Source organism: Prosopis cineraria, unplaced genomic scaffold (genome assembly GCF_029017545.1).
Source record: "Prosopis cineraria cultivar Desert tree isolate PC_DT_omini unplaced genomic scaffold, ASM2901754v1 PC1, whole genome shotgun sequence".
Classification (NCBI taxonomy): Eukaryota; Viridiplantae; Streptophyta; class Magnoliopsida; order Fabales; family Fabaceae; genus Prosopis; species Prosopis cineraria.
Genome location: NW_026555332.1, coordinates 9138813 through 9159691, shown reverse-complemented (window position 1 = coordinate 9159691; position 20879 = coordinate 9138813). Strand labels below are relative to the sequence as shown.

At 32.6% G+C, this 20879-nt stretch overlaps 2 protein-coding genes across 4 annotated transcripts; one reads left to right on the top strand and one right to left on the bottom strand.

Moving 5' to 3' along the window:
- The first annotated feature begins 3469 nt into the window (after positions 1-3469).
- On the top strand, positions 3470-8974 carry LOC129295437 (uncharacterized). Its single transcript, XM_054933959.1, is given in 6 exon segments — positions 3470-4086; positions 4947-5534; positions 5537-6169; positions 6247-6314; positions 7639-7980; positions 8830-8974. Coding segments are annotated over 6 exon segments (2220 nt in total). The 5' UTR covers positions 3470-3573; the 3' UTR covers positions 8906-8974.
- Positions 8975-10669: 1695 nt separating this feature from the next.
- LOC129315742 (PWWP domain-containing protein 5-like) lies at positions 10670-16426 on the bottom strand. 3 transcript variants are annotated; one of them, XM_054959743.1, is made up of 3 exons: positions 14547-14686; positions 11556-13918; positions 10670-11076 (listed from the first exon to the last, which is right to left on the bottom strand). In XM_054959743.1, exon 2 carries the CDS (start codon positions 13832-13834, stop codon positions 11564-11566), a length of 2271 nt encoding a protein of 756 aa, XP_054815718.1. In that variant the 5' UTR covers positions 13835-13918; positions 14547-14686; the 3' UTR covers positions 10670-11076; positions 11556-11563. The 3 variants fall into 3 exon arrangements, with proteins under 3 accessions (XP_054815718.1, XP_054815728.1, XP_054815732.1); XM_054959753.1 differs by lacking the exon at positions 10670-11076 and adding an exon at positions 16318-16426 and having other exon boundaries at positions 13649-13918; positions 14547-16115; XM_054959757.1 differs by lacking the exon at positions 10670-11076 and adding an exon at positions 16318-16409 and having other exon boundaries at positions 13649-13918; positions 14547-16181.
- Between the last annotated feature and the right edge of the window lie 4453 nt (positions 16427-20879).

Genomic DNA, 20879 nt, shown 5'->3' with positions numbered 1-20879 from the left:
GGAAAATTGATTCTAGAAGTATTTTTGTCAAGTGCAACTGGTATTCCTAATTTTTGATTGGTACAATATTATCTTGGAAGTGTACAAAATGGTGAATTTTTGCCCTATAATAACATTTAACCAATATTGATTGTTGGTTGAAAATTTTGGTTGGTTAAAGGGCAATTTTGTCTCAAAAGGCTTTTTCTTAAAGAAGTAATTAATATCCTAAACTTTCTATTAGTGCAATATTTTTAAGTTATTAATGTTCAAATTAAAAGGAAAAACAAATCTAACAAATTATTATTATTATTATTAAAAATGAGTCATATTTTAGAATTTTGACAAAAGGTTCTTCTCGAATCTTCTTGAGGTTGTTTTGATGCAAAATTAACATTACCCAAGGCATTTATATACTTTCTTTTGAAATTCAAACTTCTTTTGTATTGTTTTTGAGTAATTCTTAGCTTGTATATACTTAAATATAGATTTGTTCAAACTTGCATATGAATAACATAAACTAGTTTAGATTTTGACTTAGAAGTGTCCAACGTAATTGTTCTAATTTTGAGTTATAACAAGTTTTGTTAGATCCTTCTTTTGATACTGATAACCCAAAACATTGCACCAATTAAAACAATTAAAAGAATATGAAATTAAACTATAGGATCAAAGATCTGAAATGAAATTAAGTTTACTTGCAAAATGAAAAAAATACCTTTTGCTTATTAAAAAAGGCCACCCATCCAACTATAAGGTATAATTCAAATTTTTATGTCTTCTTTGGTAAAGTTAGATTTGAATTTAGTGAGTGGTTTACATACACTCACTCAATAATTGTTTTAATTACAGTCATTAAATTTTATAATTGTTTTAATTATAATCATTAAATATTATTAATACTTAAAAATTATCAAGTTATATTTCGTTTTAAAAATTCAAACCAATCATTAAAATCAAAACACTTTTCACATTGATGTTTTTTTAAAAAAATTTGAGATTTGATTTTATTTTTTTTAATATTATATAACAAAATCTCTTAAATTCATTCAATTAGATCAAATAATTATTATCATGTCATATAAGATATTCATTAAATGAGTAAACTTACACGATTCATCCGATCTAAATGTGTTAATTTTGTTCTTTAAACATTAAAAAGTTATATTTTCAATTTTTCATAAGTTATTGACAAAAAATAATAATTTAAATTTGAGAGAATTGCACCTAAGGCCCCCAAACTAGAGAAATTTTCAATTAAGAACTAATGCACTCTGAATTTATTCTGTGACCCAGAAACAAGAAGTACGGAGGAAGATGGCTTTACCATAATCATGTTTTGGACTTCACGAGTTCAAAGTGCAAAAGAGGAGAGACACGTAGAGAGAGAGAGCTGTGAAGTATTTGTTCAAAGAAGCATTTTGGTTCATTCACGCAATTATTTTCTAATTATTTTAATGCACTTGATCCTTCTATTTTGTTTGGTTTTCGAGAACAATTTCTCTTTTAAGTAGAGATTTTCTAGCATTTTTTTCTTATTAAAATCTGAACTATAGTATAATATGCCAAAATTTGAGGTATAACTGTCATTAAGCAAATGCAACAAACCGAAAATTTTGATGTAGTTAAATATAACACCTACTTTTATACTTGGAGCAGCATTTGCAAAATTTGGGATAAATTCATGTTTTATGTAAGTTTGGAAAGTTCAAAGTTGAGAAAGGAAATTAAATATCTTTTTCGTATGATAAATGGTCTTTACTCCTTGACTCTCTTGTTAAGCATGTGTTTCTCAATGCTAATTCTATTCTCCATGCTAAGGTCTTTGACTTTCACCGAAATACAAGAGGATGGAATATTGATCTTTTAAGTCACTATCTCTACTCTAATGTAATTAAACAATTCTTACTTATGCAACCTCCTAACTAACAAGGTAAAGAAGATGTTCTCATTTGGAGACCCTCCTTTAATGGAAACTTCTCCATCAAATTTGCTTATAAAGTTATGGAATCTCATAAAGACCAACACCACTTTAATATATAGACTAAAATTTGAAAGTGGCTTACTTATGAAAAAATAAAATACTTTTTATGAAAAGATGCCTCAAATTGTCTCTAGATCAATCACACGTAAACAACTAGGAATACTCCCCATTAACATATCTTTCCACCTAGTTGTAACTCTCATTACTCTTCAATTCATATTTTACGTGATTATGAGGAAGCTAAAGAGATCTGGAAAAGATTAGTTAATCCTACAAGGCTTGACACCTTCTTTTATCTTAATGTGCAGAATTGGATAATCTAAAATGCAAAAAATGAAGCAGGCAGCTTAAAATAAGAAGAACACCTTGATAGAAATTTTTTGCACAAGCTTGCTAAAATATTTAGAAAGCTAGATGCAAAAAATTATACTCAAAAGATGAGATCCTGAATAACGATATTGCCTTCTCTAGCACAGATAAATAATGATTTGAAATTTCTATCTAAAATCACCTGCTTGGGCAAAAGAGACTATAAATGATCATAAATTGAGTCTACCTAAATCTAGATGGGTTAGACTTGATACTAATGACTCTATTAACACTAATGGTACCGTAGTTTAAGGAGACATCACGAAAGATAATAAGAAAAATTGGGTTAAAAGATTTTTCAAGTACCTAAAATATCAACCAAACACAGTAGCAAAACTTAAGGGAATCTTTAAGGGACTAAAACTTTGGTTAGAATGCGAAATTACCAAAAGTAAATATCCACTTTGATTTGATGAAGGCATTGTCACTCATTAATTGCACTTACTCTGAGAGTCACCCTTTATCTAACACTATCAAGAATATCAGAGAACTTGTTATGAGAGATTAGATAGTTTAAGATCTAGTCACCCTTTGACCATATTTATAAAGAAGCAAATAGATGTGCTGATCTCTTAACTCACCAATCATTACATGATACCTTTAATATTATGATTTTTTATGTTTCACCACATAAATGTAGAAATCTCATGGTTTTAGATATGACTAGATCTTAAGTCACGTTTGGCTATTAGAAAAGAATATAATGAAATAGATTAAAAAATCAACACAAAAATAAACTAAATCACCCCATTTCTCATGATAAACATGACAAAACTCATTAATATATACTATAAATGTAAAAATCATCACACCTTCTAAAAATTTCATAAATCATGATTACTAACCCCATGAATTAAATTACTCCTTTCCTTTATGAATTTAATTCACTATTTCTTTTAATCATTTCATTTTTACTTTTATTTTTTAATCTATTTCATTACATTTTTTTCTAATAGCCAAACATAATATCAGTCTACTTGCACACTTTTGTTGTGCCTTTGTAATAAAAAAAAATTGTCCTCAGAAGACTTTAAAAGAAGAAAAGTAAAGGGTATTGTTGTTATTTTGCGCATAACTTCACATTCCTTTATTTATTTTTGCCATGAAGTTCCTTTTGTGGCCTTTGATGATATTTTCCCTATCCTGATTTCAAAGTTCACATTCTTCTCTCGTTCTCGGCGCGAAGGAGCTCCAATCCACGGTCTCGATCCTCTCCTTAGGAAATGCAAAGCTTGTAAGCCATGTCAAAATTTCCCGACTTATTGCTTCACCTGCATCGTTTTGATGCTGAAGGAGCTGACAATAGCAACGACTTCGATCTCTGTGGTCTGAAAGTGAAATCCAAAGACCTTTGTCTTCTCTCTGATGATCTCTTCAAGCATCTTCATGTCAAATTTGAAGTTTTCTTCTCTTCTTTGCGGGATTTATCCGAAAGCGGGTCTCGTCAAGTGCCCGAATTGCATTCGAAATTGTGGAAAATTGTTAAAGACCTAACGTTGATTCTCAGGTCCTGTCTGATTATTTTGACATTGCTCGAGTCTGAACAGCAGTCCCTACTTAAAAAATGCCGCTATATTTGTCAGATTTTGAAGATTTTCGGTTCCATTGATATGGATGGGAGAAATGGAAGAACCCAAATAACAGTTGAGAACTTGGACTCCTGTGAATTAAACCCTACCAGTGTCGAACCTTCCATATCTGCTTCTTGCGAACTATCTGATCCTTGCCGTCCCTTTCTGTGTTCAATGCTTGAGGTAAAGATAACTAGCCGTTTTTCCTGTTTCCGATTTTTGTGCAACGATGCCTTCTGCTGTTTTTTTTTTTTCGGTAAACGCCTTCTGCTGTATTTTATCACTACGTGAACCTTTTGATCCTTTTAACATTCATGTTGCTTGTGTGTAAGTGCAATTGGATTCTATTTAATTAATTAATTAATTTTTCATTGGAAACCCAGGAAGTCAGCGGCCTGTAATCTTTCTTATTTGTGAAATGTACCAGCTTTGCCATAGATGCTAAAAATTTTATCTCATTAGGGTTTGAGTGACCCCTTGATCATAGTAAAATTTTTTGAGATGTTGAAGATTTCTTACATGATTCATTTTTTTTAAAAAAAACTAACCAGAACAGCTTTGAATATCATCATCCAAGGTGCACCATGAAAGAACCTTTGTCTTTTAAAAAAGGAACGAAAAGATACTCCTTTTTTTAGAAGAGAGATTTTCCCCAGTTGTACTTTTATTTTATCCCTCAGAAGATTTCCTTGTTACAAAATGTTAAGCTTTTACGGGCTATAGCATCCTATTTTTGTTCTGCATGAATGGCTGCACATTTTCTATTTTTACTGAAAAGTTTGGAGCTTTTCAGCCTTCTTTTTGTCTGTTCTTCATTGCTCTTTAATTTTATTTGTATCTTAAGGTAGTAAAATGTGTAAAATTTTCCTTTTCTTGTATTTTCTCTTCCTTTTTCTGGTTTAGATTCCCTCTTCTAGGAGTATAACAAGGCTTACCAACGATTTATGTCTGTTTCTGTTGTTTTTAATTAGTATAATTTAGTAGCATGATGAATTTTGGTTATAGCAGTTGGAAAACAACTAAATATGATCATGTTATCTCAGGTATTTGCAGATGAGTGTTTAAAGCATCCATCTTTAAGGAAGTATATTATGTATGTGGAATCATCTTCTATCAGTGAAAAGAATTCAACATCTAACTTGAACCATGGTTATATTGCAAGTGTCCTGGAGATGATATCTGCCCATTTTATGTTGTCAGTTTCGGATGATCAAACACTTGAGAATTTCGTCAGTAGATTACTTTTGCCTTGTGGCAAGGATTCAAGAGGTTTTGAACTAAGTTTGGAAGCTTCCATATCATTGCTGCTCAACCCTATTTTGCTTTCTGCACCAAAGATGTTCCAGGCACATGTAATTTCACTAGTTTCTGAAGCCATTGGTCACTGCTCATCTTCAAAGAACTTGGTTTCAGATAGCTTTACGGACTGCTACTTTACAGCATTTGAAAGATCAATCATTATGTACTCAATGTATGCTTCTAGTTTTCAAACGGATGGTTCTTGCATGGGACTCAATCTACTTGGCAGAAGCCAGGTAACATTTGAAGCCTACATTCAGCAAGTGACAAAGAACAAACTAAATTATCTTGTATCAAAACTGGATGGTTCATGGGATTCTTATCAATGCAAAATGGCATCCAAAGCAGAGCCAACCTTTTGACTGAATATATTACGTTTATGAAAGAAAGCCAACACATGTTTCCTGATTCATGCAGGAACACAATTTTTTCCGTCTTAGAATGCATTATTTGCAGGACTTTCTCTGAAAATGCTACTGGAGATGAATTCTATACAAAGAAAAATACTAGCGCTCAGGATATATGCCTTCTTACATCAATATTGAAGTTAATGAGCATTTCATTAATCCAAGCCACTTGGTGTCTAAGTAAGGGTAGTAATTCAGGTTGCCTGAAAACCTTGGGTAACACTACTTTGTCTAAAAGATATGACTTCTTGATCACCATGGTTAACTGTTTCCAACAGTGTAATACGAGTTTACCCATTCAAAACATGTTGTCTGATGTGATGAAGAGTTACCAAGCAAGGCATAAACACTCCAAGTCAATACTTTTTCACTTCTCGGGCTTGCTATCTTCAAGCTTTATCCATGGATTTGATATCTTGGCAAAGGCATGCATATCTGTAATTATGGCACTGATGTATCTATTCATATTTGAAGAGGGGGATTTAATTGCATTAGGATCATTAAAGGACCTGCCATTGCAATCTTTGCCATCTGGAATGCCATTGGCTAAAGCTAGAGAGGTGAAGTTTGCCTTCAGTTTTCATGAACTTGATATGGAGTGTGTATGTCATGCTTAAACTCTTTGTTACTGTTGCAGGTTGCTGGAAATAAAACTAGCTATAAAGTTGCATCAGAGTTTCATAAAATTTGGGCACGTTATTCCAGGTACATGATGCTTTTACCAAATTATGCAAATTCAATTTTTTTTTTATCGCAGTAACTGGATTTTTATTGTCCGTTTAATCATGTGACAATTAACAAGTTCATTTCAGTCATGAACATACGCTGAATTTTTTTATACTAAATAATATATCCTGAATTTTAACGCTCATACTCCTTGTAAAATCTACCACCTATGCTATCCATTGCTTATATCTTTTACATCCAATTCCCTGTATATTTCAACAATTAAATGGATTCCCTCAAATTGATGGTATTCAATTGATACAGTCTTTTCCAATTCTACCTATATCTTGCTGATGTTCATGAATCCTCAAGATCTGAAGACAGTACCCGTCATGTATAACAGAAAATTTAAGCCAAAGTAATCCTAGTAAGAATCATAATCAAAGCCACATAAAAACAATTGTTGCCAAGTAATTCTTTATGGTGTTGAGCCATGGTTTGCTTAAAGGATCTGCCTGATTTAGTAATATTGGTCTTTGCCAAGTCAAGGTATTCTAAGGCTAAGGGCAGTTCAAAGATGCCTGATTTAGTAAATCACTAATATCGTTGCTTAAGCATAATTAAGTCACTATCCACTCATGTTATAATTCTCGCATGAAGCAGGTTTGATCACATGGGGTGGATGTAACAATGAGTTCATTGATTGGAAATTGGAATTTTTTGAGTCCAATCTGATCAGTGATCGGTAGCGTGGCTTTTTACGAACCACTTGTTTGAGTGTCATTTGATTTTCATGGTCAACATGTAGCATATGATTAAAGTTTCTTTCTTTCCCATGCATTATTAATGTGAATAATGATCAACATAACATATTATCATTGTGAATAACGATTACTGTAACAAATCCTTCTGGGGAAGGTGAGAAGTGATTGTTGAGGTGCACGGTTTATTCTATTGATAGCTTCGAAGTCTTTTGTTTTTTTGGGCCAATAGCTTGGAAGTCTGTTATGTTACCATATTTCCTCTTAAATTGTTTTTAAAGAGACGCAATAACTATATCCCAAATAAATGGAATGAAAGTAATCCCATTGATTTTTGGTAAGTTGTTTCTGTGATAAATATCGGGTAAAATATTTAATATATGCACCATGTAAGAACTAAATTATTCAGTCAAATAATCTTAAACCTTGGAACTGAAATGGAAACTTTATTTTTACTCGAGAAAAACATGTTATAGGGTGGATATTTGGTTTATGCGTAAATAAAAATGTGAGTTGATGACTGTTGTTTTTTTTCCCCCATAATCCTTTAATTGCTTTCTTGTCTCCCCAACCAATTTTCTTCGTCCTTGTAACTCCCACAGGAAGAATTGCTTCCAACAAGGAATCCAAGACAATCAAGCCGAGGGTACAAGGACAGTGGCAATTCTAGATCCTTTCTCCTATGACTTAGAAGAAGAAATATGTAATGGTGATATGTTCCTTGAATGCATTTTGAAAAATTCCAAAAGATCTGATTATGCTGATCTTGTGGACTTCATTGAGTGTAAGAAAGGGAAAGACTATCGTAGGTGGTTGAAGAACCGAGAGAAATACCGAGGATGGAAACGCAACAAAGTGGATAATATGAGGAAGAAGAGTAAGAAAATGTTGCGGAAGGTTCTGAAGTGCACGTCAGTTCCAAGGAAGATGAAGCGCCAGAAGTGGTAAAACATCTGATACATTATCTGTGCTTTTTGTACATGTAAATTCGTAAACTACTTTTGCCTCAGTTGATTAGCTAACGATTAATTCTAAACTCTAGATGCTGTATTTGTTAGTTGAAACCTGCTTAGAAAATGTATGGTTTAAAAGTATGGAAGTTGTAAAATATGATCTAAAGCCTAAGCTACTTGGGATTAGCTCAAGTGATATATGTTGAGGAAGAGATGAGTGTTGGTCAAACCCTGTGACCTGGGCAAAACGAAAAGGAACCGTTTATTGAATCTTCAATAATATTAGCTTACAATTTGTTAGTTTGATCTTTGAATCTTTGATCATAACTGAATCATGTTTGAACAAATGATAATTAAGTATATATTTTGTATTTTTAAAATTTAATTTAATTCAATGAATATTAAGTAGAAAATATTGATGAATTGAAATTAAAACAAATAACAAAGAAGGTCGTTTGAAGCCATGGAATTGTAAGTTCCATTTTGATTATGTTCTTGTTAGAACTTGATTTGTTGCAGAGAACTCAAGGATAAAAGTTGCGCTGTATAATATATACTGTTATGATTTTTTTTTTTTCCAGAAATATATACTGTTGTGAATTGAGACCTATATATAGTATATTCTTGAAGAGGATTTGATCTGAATTATTAGATTATTTGGATTAAAGTAGGATTAGTTTATTAATTCACCAATTAGATTAGTTAATCCAATTATTTTTAAATACAATGAATTATGTCTTATATAATTTAAATTGATAAACAAATTATAAATAATGTATAGTATGTAATTATAATTAAATTCCAGGTAGTGCTTATGTAACATTTTGTTTGGCTTCTCAGTTGCAAGAGATATGAAATACAGTGGATTGCATTCAAGAGAAAGCATATTTTCGGGAGAATTACATACATATTTTAAATTAAAAAAAATTAATTATGCATAGGTCCTAACTACTTGTAAATACAGCAATTTGACTTGTAAATATTATTGTTTGATGTGTAAATGAGAATGATTAATTTCCTTATTGAAGATCTATTCTCTCTTTATATTGGGCCTTCAGAAGCATAGTAGAGCATTATTCTGGGGGGCTGCATTTCTGGATAGCCAAAATTTTGGGTTTCCACAAAAAATGTTGAAGTTTGGATTTTCAATTTTCATCAACACCTCACGCTATTTTCAACAATGAACAAGCCTCCTATGGCTTACTGGGGAAAGTTAGTTGTTTGACAAAGGATCATAATTTTCTTATGTTAGGAGTCCAAATTTATCAAACACTAATGTGCATTGGACATTATTGAAATATTATTTCTGCCTGCATTGTGGAATCAATAGCTATTCCCTGAAATTCCTTTGATTCAAGAATCTCTGGAAACAAAAATTGTCGGCTTGCTCTTCCACATTCAAGTTTCAAGGGGGGAGGCAGGTAATTCAATTTTGAGTTAAATGGCAACTTTAACTATACATTTAAGAGTATTTAGAACCCTAAACTTATTTTTTGTATAATATTTTTTTCAACATTTCAAAACATTGTGATATCACCCATATTGTTAATAAATATTAATTTTGGTTGTCAGTTAACCAAAAATAATCCCAAATATTACAGAAATGACCAAAAAATTATAAATTTTTATATGGTATTTATTTAGGCCTTTTTCTGCAATTTTTTGTCCTTTTCTGTCTTTTTGTAGCTCTTTCCTGTAATTGTTAATCATAAGGCGATATTGTACTATTTTTAAATATTGAAGATAAATATTATGTTAAAAATAAGTTTAAAGTCTCAATTAGGGTAATTTACCCTTCAATTTTTTATACCTATTGTGTTGAAGTTTTGTCATTGAGGTTTATAAAAACTAATAAAAATTTCTCTCTGCGCATTATTCCTTAGTTTCAAAATCAAAACCATAAAATTGAAGTGTTATTTCTCTGCTATTATAAAGTAACACTGATGCCAAAGGCCTCTTGGCCCAGTAACACCAAAATTTCCTGCTACAGAGACTGATTTCCAGCCCGATAACACCAAAATGTCTTCAAAAGAAGTTGCTGTTTCGAGATTTAGGATGAGCAGATTGCGTGTGCATAGATGAGCATGTCTTCTATAAGAATGCGTTAGATTAGAAATAAAATTCTTAGAAACGAAAAAAAAAAAACTTCTATAAGAATGCGTTAGATTAGAAATAAAATTCTTAGAAACGAAAAAAAAAATACATTGATTTATTTATCATTTTATCATACAAAATGCTTTCGGCCTGACATTGTCATCCAAAATTGGCCACTTTTTTTTTTTTTTTGCTGAAACAAATTTACCAATTCATTCATTTATTTCAGGACCTAGCTTCTCCATCTGCGTGCAGTGTTGCCCTCCAATTTTTCTTGAAATGAAACTCAATAGTCTTAATAGTTAAACGGTTATTTATTTACGAGCAAAATTAACTCAATGAAGTTCAGCATCCAAGTCATCAGACGGTTAACTGCTGAATTTCGGATGAAATGTATGACTAACACGTGGAACAAAATTAGATCTTTAAAAATAAAAAAAGGCAACACTGCCATCTCTTAAACGAGTAACCATATTATAACTGTTATAATAAAAGCATGTTTGGGCCTTTTATATTCCTCAAGCACTGAAATACAAAGACAACAGAAAAGAAGGAATAGTCAGACATTAGATCACCAAGGCTGAGATTTGTATGCGCAACATTAACTTCTATTCTTCCAACAAAGATGCATACCTACCGAAGACTACCATATATTTAACATGGAAAATCATACATGACAGGATCAGACTAAGACTAAGAATACAGAATTTCATAACAAATCCACAAGTTAGAGATGGCAGCTATTGAAATAGAGTACAGAAAACCGAGCAAGAGAGAAAAATTAAGGAACAAAATGGTGCACCCTGGCATGCTGCCAACAAAGGTAATATTCTGAACACAATAACGGTTGGCCAGATGTATCAACACTCCGGTTACCTCCAGAAGCCTTTGGTGGACAACCAGATGGAATTAACAGTCTCATTCAGAAGTTCCTTCAGTTAAATGTATTCTGCCAAATCCCTTTCAGCTTATATACGACTTCATAGTTCATCCCTAAAATGAGAATGGCAAATGGAAAATGTCTTAATAGAAGATTGCAATTAGAAATGCCAGACAAAATACAAGACGCACAGTTCACACATCACTGCAAAAAAAAAAAAAAAGAACTCCAAAAAGGCATAAATAGTTTTCCGTTTTAACCAGGAAAAACAATTATCACACCTTGGTCACATTAAGAGCATTAAACATCCAAACAAAATAGACAAACTAAGGAATACAGAATCCTATGTCTTCGTGCTGAAAACCATATTACTTGACATTTTCAAGTCAATATCCAATTGAAAGACAGGTTATACAACAACAAGAAGCCTTATCCCCCTAGGTGGTATAATTTCAACCTATTAATGCCACAAATTCAGCTAAGTGAATGGAGCATAGTTACTACAACATCAACCACGGGCATTAGTCCAAGCACAGAAATTAATTAATCATTACCAATATTGCATAGAATATAACAGTTCAAAGGCACTTACCAAAGAATTCAGACCATATTAACTTCGAAATTGGAGAGATCAAGATGCATCTCTTGGTCGTGCGTTGTGGCAACAGTCGAAGCCTTAAACAGTGCACTTGGAGTATAGTTAAGCTGGTAGTTTACAAGTATCGCTCCAAATATGTTGAACTTTTTTGCACTATTGAAAGCAACCTCTGCATCAGCACACTTCTTGAAAACCACTCTGGCACGGCTGCCCACGGTATCAACTTCTGTTTCAGATTCCTTAAGAGGTCCAAAACGCCTAAACATCTTATTAAGGTTTGTCTCTGAGGGAACAGAATCCAACTCAGCGAAGTTCATGACAAGTTCAGCAGGGGACTTATCATCTATATAACCAGAAGGCTTTTCAGAAGCCTCAACATTGTTGTTATCTGAATAACGTTTCCTGGAGTAGGGCCTACGACTCACTTGGACAGGTTTATCTGGATCGGCAGGCACTAACTGATTCTCTTTTTTCCTGCTTCTTTTTGATGGCTGCTCTTCAGAACCATTTTGAATGACCCTATCTGTCCAATAAGTATCACTCATATCCTCAAATTCAAATGTTTCAGGTGATCCAGCTATGGGCTGTTTCTTCCTTTTGGCACTAACTTTATTTGTAGGGGTGATCTCTCTTTCAGAGTAATTTCCTACAACTATTGAGTTCCTGAAATCAGAGAAGAAACTCACAATAACACTCATGAAATTACTATGTTCTAATGGATCTTGTGCCGCCCAATGTAGTAAAGATAGCAAATCATTGAGTGATGAATATTCTGTTGGATCAACCAGGCTTGACTTCTTAGCCTCCTCAAGATTTTGAACAGAAGCGTCATCAGATACATCACCAGAAAGTACATCAGTGTTTTCATCTGGCTTCTGGGACCTGTCACCAGAACTCCTCGCTGTAGGAGACCCAGTAAGTTGACTAGCAACCCTACGAATACATTCACCAATTTTAAATGATGGCTTTGTGGAACTGGAAACCTTTGCAAGGGAAATTGTTTTTCTCCCATCTAGCATCCCAGTGTCATCGGCATACGGATCAACAGTCCTCCTTTTTTTGGAAACAGTAGGGGAAACAAGACTATCCATGGCTTTCTCATCCAACCAATAATCATCTGCGGGATCTAGAGTCCCACCAATTAGTTCTGACAAGCTTTTTTCTTTCTTTTTAGGATACATACCATCCTTCAAATTATGTTTACGTTTGTGGTAAGAATTGATGTGGCCTTTTGAAACTCTATGACCAGTGGAAGCTTGATCACCATCCTTACTTAGAGAAGTTTCATGCTGAATACTCTCACTGGCATTGTTCTCAACATCCTGAATTGATCTGTCTATATCACAGTCCAGACCTCCACAATATTGGAATTCAGGCAAGCAAGAGTAACCCTTTAAACGATAGAATGCAAGCAACTGAGCCTTAGCAATCCCAAGCTCCAATCTATCAAAACCACCAGTTGGGCACTGAGATAAATCTTCCAAGTACTCTAATAATTTATCAGGTGAAAAGGAGTTTGCATTCAAAGATTCATCCAATCCATATCTTAAACTTATTTCTTCTCGAATCCCAGCATTTTCAACATTCTGGAATTTGATCTTGCCATAAGCATCTTTTGGCACGCAGGAACATGCTAGCCCAAATTCTACTCGTCTTAAGACTTCATCTATAGCACAATCTACAGCATTGTGGAATGATTCTGAATTGCTCTGCTTTTCAATATTGGAGAAATGTGCCCTGAAGGACTTCAGCTGAGATGCTTCATTCCAAGCAAATGTTCTATCCCCGAAATATGCCACCAAAAAGCAGTCCTTTTTATAATGCTTCATAGCCTTCTCAGATGCATCTGAGGGATCAAAAATCTGTCCAGGCCACCATGGATGGCTTCTCACCTTACCCCAAACCATATCTGACACAGAAAAGTCACCTTCTTTTTCAGGTGGCAATATATAGTTAGCCTGATAAAGTCCTCCTGAACTTCCAGGCTTCATAGATATGTGCTTAATGGCTTTCTCATCCATTGAATTGTGATGTTCGTCACTATTATATTCTTTAGCTTCCATTTCTTGCCTTACATGTGAATCTGCTTGCTCACAAATATCACCCAGTTGTGCTTCAGTGGTTTGCCTAACATTTGATTCGGCCTGATCAACATTGCTTGTCATGTTCTGGTTGACATGCTTCAAGGACATCAACTTCTGATCATCTGCAGACAATGGTACCTCGTCATTGGATTTTCCTCTGCAGTACCCATGATGAGAAAATCCCCCCATCAGCAGTTTGATTATTTTCTACACTCCTGGAGTTTGTATTAGCCTCTAAATTATTCTCAACCACATCAAAAGATACTGATGTGCCTGCATTAACAGAATTACAACTTCATCATCTTAACTCATGAATATTTTCATTTATGGCTGAAATTTCAGTCTCAACCACCAGTTAAGATGAAATATTTGCAATTACAGCCAGCCATGTTCATGCATGGGTTGTTTCAGGATGGAGTTTTCAACACAAAACGCTCATTGATGTGCAGATCAGGCACGTGTTGGAACTATTTGAGATAATTGCTTAAAACAAAAGTCTACAAATTACAAATATTCAAGTCAACAAAAATAAAGCATTCAAAATTAAAATTCAATCTTTTATAAAAATAATTAAAGCATGAATAAAAATAGTTAACATCATAAAAAGAACTAATCTTCTATCCTTAAAATAAATGTTCCATCTTCAATCACAACTTATATAACATACACACATATAATATAATTAGAAAATAATTTATTATTTTTATAGCTGTAGGTAAAAGGGAGCAGATTTAAAAAGCCTCAATGTTTAACTTATTAGGAAGACATTTTTTGGGAGGGGGGTTCGAATTTCAGCCCAATCCCCACGCTGTGTTGAAGAAATTGTAACCCATGCCAAAGGGTGAGCAGGGTCACTCCAATCCAATGAACAACGCTAGTTACAGAATCACTGGTATTTTACCTTGAATATTAGCATTGCAGCTCCCCCTGTTCATCCGTGCCAATTGATTTTCAGCTTCCTCCTCTTTCCCTTTATGCAAACTAACGTGTTTGGCATCAGAAACATTTTCACCTAATTTCTCTTGTTCCCTCAAACCAGAAGTGACCAAAGCAGGATTACCACCCGTATCCATTTCTGAGCTATGTTCAGAATTTTGTGGTCCTTCAGATAAGCCACACCCTGTAACCCCACCATCTCTCTTAATCGAAGAAATTTCTCCAACATTACAAACCTGAGCATCTGTATCCATACTTGAAACAGCTGTCTGGTGATTTTCTGAATTTTGTTCTCCACCGTGTAAAGTAGGGCTTTTTGAATGGGAGTGTTTGTCAATCTCCATCCCCTGCCCTGTATCTGAACTAACATGAGAAGTATCAGGAATCATTTTCTTTTCCATGCATTTTTCAATCCTACTACACTTTTCTCTAGAATTTAAAGGATCCTTGTCCACAGAAATTTCAACTGCAGCAACTACTTTTGGCAGACTAATTGAGTTTTCACCAACTTTATCAATATCCATCGGCTGCTCTCCAGCAGACTGTAACTTTTCATCAATAGCATTAATCTTCATACTTTCGTCTTTGTCAGAGATACGAGCTTCTTTCTTTAATATTTTATCACCCTCTCCATTAGCAATTTTCTTCTGTTGATCGCATGATTTCAAGGTCACATCATTTCCCTCTTCTCTTGCTCTTTGATCTACCAAGTTCCTCTGCTGTTGATTATCCATTTCAGCTGATTCACTATGCACATTTTCTCCATTTAACGAGCTAGCAGCTGTCAAACCTCCTAAAGCATTATCACATGAAGGATTTGTCAACTTATCATCTGGAACTGCAGCTTCCTGGGCATCCTTGTGCTCAAGCCTGACATCATCCGCCATGGGCGATTCTGTTTCTTCAAGTGTGGAATTGACAACTGCCGAGGAGTCACTAACTCCAGCTTCCATTTCTTCTTTCTCAGCTCCATTGTTCAAAACTGGTGCTCCCTGCACATTTTCCACATCAATTTCATCAGAATGAGCAGCTGCTCCACCTCTCTCTACATTGCCATCCTTCAATGTTCCACTTGAAACCTCCCCCTTGTCCAACGCAGCACCATCATGCTGGGTTGTGGGATTCTCACCCTTAGCTGTTGAAGATTGCAAATGTGAAGCCTCAAACCCGGCCTCAGCCTCATTACCCACTCCAGGGTCTCCGCCCGCAGGTTTCGCATCATTACCACCGTCAGCTGATCCGCCACAAGCCCCTTCATCAATCAACTCTGTTTCATTAGCACGAGTGCAAACACCGTCTATGTACACATCAGAACCCAATACCTCCACCATTACGTCCTTCTCGCTACCCCCTCCAGCATCTTCACTACTCAACCCTTCAATCTGACCCTGACTAACACAGTGCACAGAGACCTCATCTAGGGTTTCACGAGCCCCGGGCTCATTGAGGGTCACAGTGGATTCTGAAATTCTACATACAGAGACCCCCTCCTTCGATTTTTCCATAAAAAACCGTATCTGAGTAAAGTGCAAAACTGTTCGAAGAAAACGAAAAAAAGAACCCTCCTTTTAGCCAATTTTAGGAAGAAAGTAGCAAAAACCTAAATCAAAAAACTGCGTAAATTTTCCGTGCCCCAAACAGATTCAAAGAGAAAGAGAGGGAAGAAAACCAAGGATTGAAACGTAAACATGACACAAAGAAGAAGAAGAAAACACGAATGGAAGAGTAGAGAGTACCAGGTTAGATCTTCAGGCAGTGAAAGCAGAGAAATTTGTTTGAAGTTTAGAGAGAGAAGACTGGGCAGAGAGTATGCGCGCGCGTGTAGAGGCATAAGGTGGGGTTGCGGGGATGCGAGGGGGAAAAAGGGGGAAAATGACAAGCAGAGGAAACATAATTAATTCAACTTAATCCTCAATGCTAATTTTTAAAAATTTATAAGTTCAGTTATTAATTTTTATTTAATATTTAATTATATTAAAATTAAAATTATAATTATAAATTATAAATTTATTATAAAAAAAATTTAAAATTAAAAGTCAATCTCACAAATCTCTAAAATTCAATATTTGAAATTTAAATTAAATTAATTGGTGCCTTTGACCAATTTGTCGTTCCTCAAAAAACAAAAAAAACTATAATGCGCTTTTGTCCTTTTCAGCTCTTTTGCGATCCGTGTCAGTCCTCAGAAGGTTTTGTTATTTTCATATAAAGGTGAAAAAAAAAAAACTAAATTAAATGATTAAATAAAACAAGGTAAAGTTTGGAAAATTTTGGGTTGAAATTTTTTCCATATCGTATCTAATATTCGTTTCTACTAGTAGTTTATAAACTTAAAACTCACATTTAAACAATCATCAACTCTTTTACTAGAACCAGGTTACCAACACTTTAGTATATGTTTGATTCAAATTTATAAAACTAAAATATTTATAAAAGAATATTTGTTTATAAAAATCTTCCTTTAAAAGGTCATTTGCATTTTAAATTTTTTAAAAAAATCAATAAATTGATTTTTTGGAGCCAACCCAAACCTTAATTTGGGTTGAAACCAAACATAACCGAGTTAATTCAAGAATATGCATTTCCCTCGCTTGAAAGTATGTAAGTATTCATACTCTTGCCAAATGTGAAGTGTTGAACTAATGTGAGTTTTGTGTATAATATAAAATATAAATAATGAATTGTATTTTAATATTTATTTATAATAAATAGTATGATTTATTATTAGAGAAAAGTTATGTACTTATTAGCTTGGTATACTTAATATATTTTCATTCAAAAGTAAAAACACAATTGGTCCTTAAATTGTAAGTCCACAAATATAAAGGATTTTAAACTCATTTTTAATATAATATTCTCTCTCAACTTTTGAGAGCGATATAATCTAACATTTATTATTAATGAAGTTAATTTTAACTCTTAGTTGATTAAAAAATAATTAAAATATTTCAAAAATTATAAAAAATAATAAACTTTTCTTGATACCTTTCTATAATTTTTTAGGTCATTGTCTGTCATTATTTCATCCTTCTTATATAATTTTTAATGTCATTTTTGTCATTCTATTATCAACTACAATTAAATTTAACTTTTATTAACGATAAGAGTTAGATTGCATTATTTTTAAAAATTAAAAAGAAATATTATACTAAAAATAAATTTAAAATTCCAAACACTCATAGACCTATAGTTTATGCGTCAATTTTTTCTTTTATTCTTTATTCAATCAAATCAAAATTGGGAATTTTAACTTATTGACAATATTAATAAAAATTGTTATAAAATAAATAATATATAAAAAAATACGCACAAATTGATTTAATTATAAATAATAAGATTAAGCATATAAATTTCTCTTTTCTATTTTTTAATTACACTTACTTCCCAAGATTATTTTGAAGGGTTAAGGAGCTACTTTGCCTGTCATTGTCAAGTTTCGGCTGTGATGTAAGTTGAAGTTCTTTAGACTATTGATTTTGATTAAAGGATTGTTACTTGTTAATTTAACACTTCAGTTTCAGTCTGTTGACTTTTTTTTCTACTTTTTGGATGAAAAGATTCAATTTTTTGACAGAAACTATGTATCTAACTCGCTTGAAATTCAGAAAAAGGAAAGGCATTTTAATAATTTCACTGAAAAATATGTTGTCTTCATGGATTATGGTCTTTTGCACGATTCATGATTGAATTTGGGACCGATGTCAGAATATTTAAACGTTTTGGTCTCATGAATAATTTTCCCAAATAAAAAAGCGTTATGCCTGAATGGGGCAGTGAATGAAAGTCTCTATAGAGACTGGTTTGGCATCACTGGCGGACCAACACGAGTCCTGAAACTATGGTTTCATGTTAAGTTTTATCACTAGAGAGGTAAATTATTTATGTCATGCGTATTATTTTAAGTTGTTGTGCATTTTTTTTTTTTTTACCTTTGTCCTTCAGGATAATTTTATAAATTTAAGACTCTTATATATAAAGTTGTTAATTAAAACCAAGCCTATTGGACCAGTCCTTTTAAGTTAAAAAATAGCTAAAACTAGGCTACTATTTTAAAGTAAAAAATGATAATTCAAACTTAAACCCTAGCTTGTACTCATTCCTTTCCTTCATCCCTCATTCATTCACCATAGCCGGCTACCCCTCATTATCTTGATCGCTACTATGGTTAGTGAAATAATTGTTAGCATTAGTTCACATATTTTGACAATGTATTAGAGTTTTTCTTCTTTTAAATAATGTTGATATTATCATTTATACTTGTAATTGGCTACATGATTTTAAGTTGAAGAGTAACTTATTATTATTTGTTTATTTTGAATATTTTTACATACTTTAAATACCTTAAAATTATGATTTTGGTTTATTGTTTGTTGCAAATAATGAGGATTTTGGTTTACTTTGTTGCTATTTTTTATTAAATTTAAATTTGTAATGGTGTGAATTGACTTAAATTCATTTTCTTGACTCAATCATATATATAATAACTTTTTTTAAGTTTATAAATATATTATTTTAGGTTTTTAAATTAGAAAAAAATAGAGCCAAAGATTGCAGGGTCAATCCAAAAGGCCAAGGTCTAGATTTGTAAAATGGGGCCTAATGTTATAATTGAACTTAACAAGACCGATTTGTATAAGCCTTGACCTTTCAATGGTTGAGCTAGCCCTAATTAATAGTTATTTTTGTGTATAAAAGAAGTTGTCATTTTGGTCTTTAAACACTAAAATATGCTTAATTAAGGTATTAGTTGTTTGTTTCAAATCATGTTTGAACCTTGCTAAAATTACGCATAGGCAGAAATTACCTTCTTCTTAGTTCTCTCAAAACTATGATTTGAGTTTTGATACTTCCAAACATATTATTGCAAAAAGTATACTCATAGGTTAAGAAATATAAGGTATTTTTTGAAAGGTGAATGTTAAAAAATATAAAGCAATTTTAGTATTTTAAAGTACAATTAATTTGCTTTTTTAAAAGTGTTTGTAATAAATAAATTACTTTATATTTATTTTAAAGTAAATATTATATTAAATAAAGATAAATATGAAAAGATGATATTAGTTTGGAGATAATTAATTACTTTATTTATGGTAAAATTTAGTTAAAAATATCTTATATTTTTTAATAAAAAAATATTTATTCCATTTAATTTACTACAAGGCTTCGTTTGAGTCTTTTAATTTTATAAAACATCCTTTTAGTCTTCCAATTCCAACATTGCTGGTTTTTATTTAAAAAAATGTCAACATGAAATTTTAAATATTGACAAAATAATTTCAAATGTGATCATTTTAAGTTTTATTTTTTTAAAAAAAATAATAATGACAGCATAAAAGGTAATCATTTGAGATTAATGATGTTATAGAAAGAGGATTGAAAGGATAGACTTCGTAAAATCAAATGATTAAATTTAAACTTCATATAAATTTAGATGATTAAGAGGAATTTTTTGTCAACATGTTATTCCATTATTTGATTTCTCATATGGTCCGAAAGAATAGAGGGTTGAGTCAAGCTTTGTTGGAAGAGGGGAGAGGTGACTGAATTTTAGTTTTATGCTGAAAAACAACTCATTCTCAAATGTGGATCAAGAATTTCTTAACTAAAATTAAGGAAAAATGATAGAAAAATTCATTTAAGTTAGGTAAATGACAAATTAGTCTCAAAAAATGGTATAATTTCCCTGAAATCCCTTGGGATCTTTTTGTCATCAGAGAATCAAATGAAATGACTAAATTGCCCTCAAAGTAAACAAAATCTCAATTCTCACTGAAGAAACTTGTGAATTTTTCTTGCCTATCTTGGGTTCTTAGATTCTCCATTCACACCTTAATTTATGGTATTCTTCTGGTCTGTCTCCCTCTCCCTCTCCTTCTCCTTCTCCTTCTCATTCTCGTGTTCCTTTTTTTAAGTTTCTGTACATGGGTTGTTTGTTTTGTTTGGCTGATGTACGTGGGTATATATAAACAAACATTCTTTCTTTGTTGTGTCTGCTGTATATGGATAAATTTCCTCTCCTCCTTGAAATTTTTTCTCCCATATGTGATAATTGAAGTTGATGTAGATTATTGTGCATAAATGATTGAAGTCTTCATTTTATCTCCATATTTAAAGCTGAAAAATGTAGGTGCTGATGCTTACTCAAAAGGTTACTGATAAATTACAATTCCTTGTTGCATAGTTGCAAATTTAGGGACAAAACTTATTAATATTGGAATCAAAGTTGTGAATGGAAACTTGCCAATTTTCAACTTCGATGTATGTCTCGACTTGCATATAAAAACTTGCAAATGGCTAA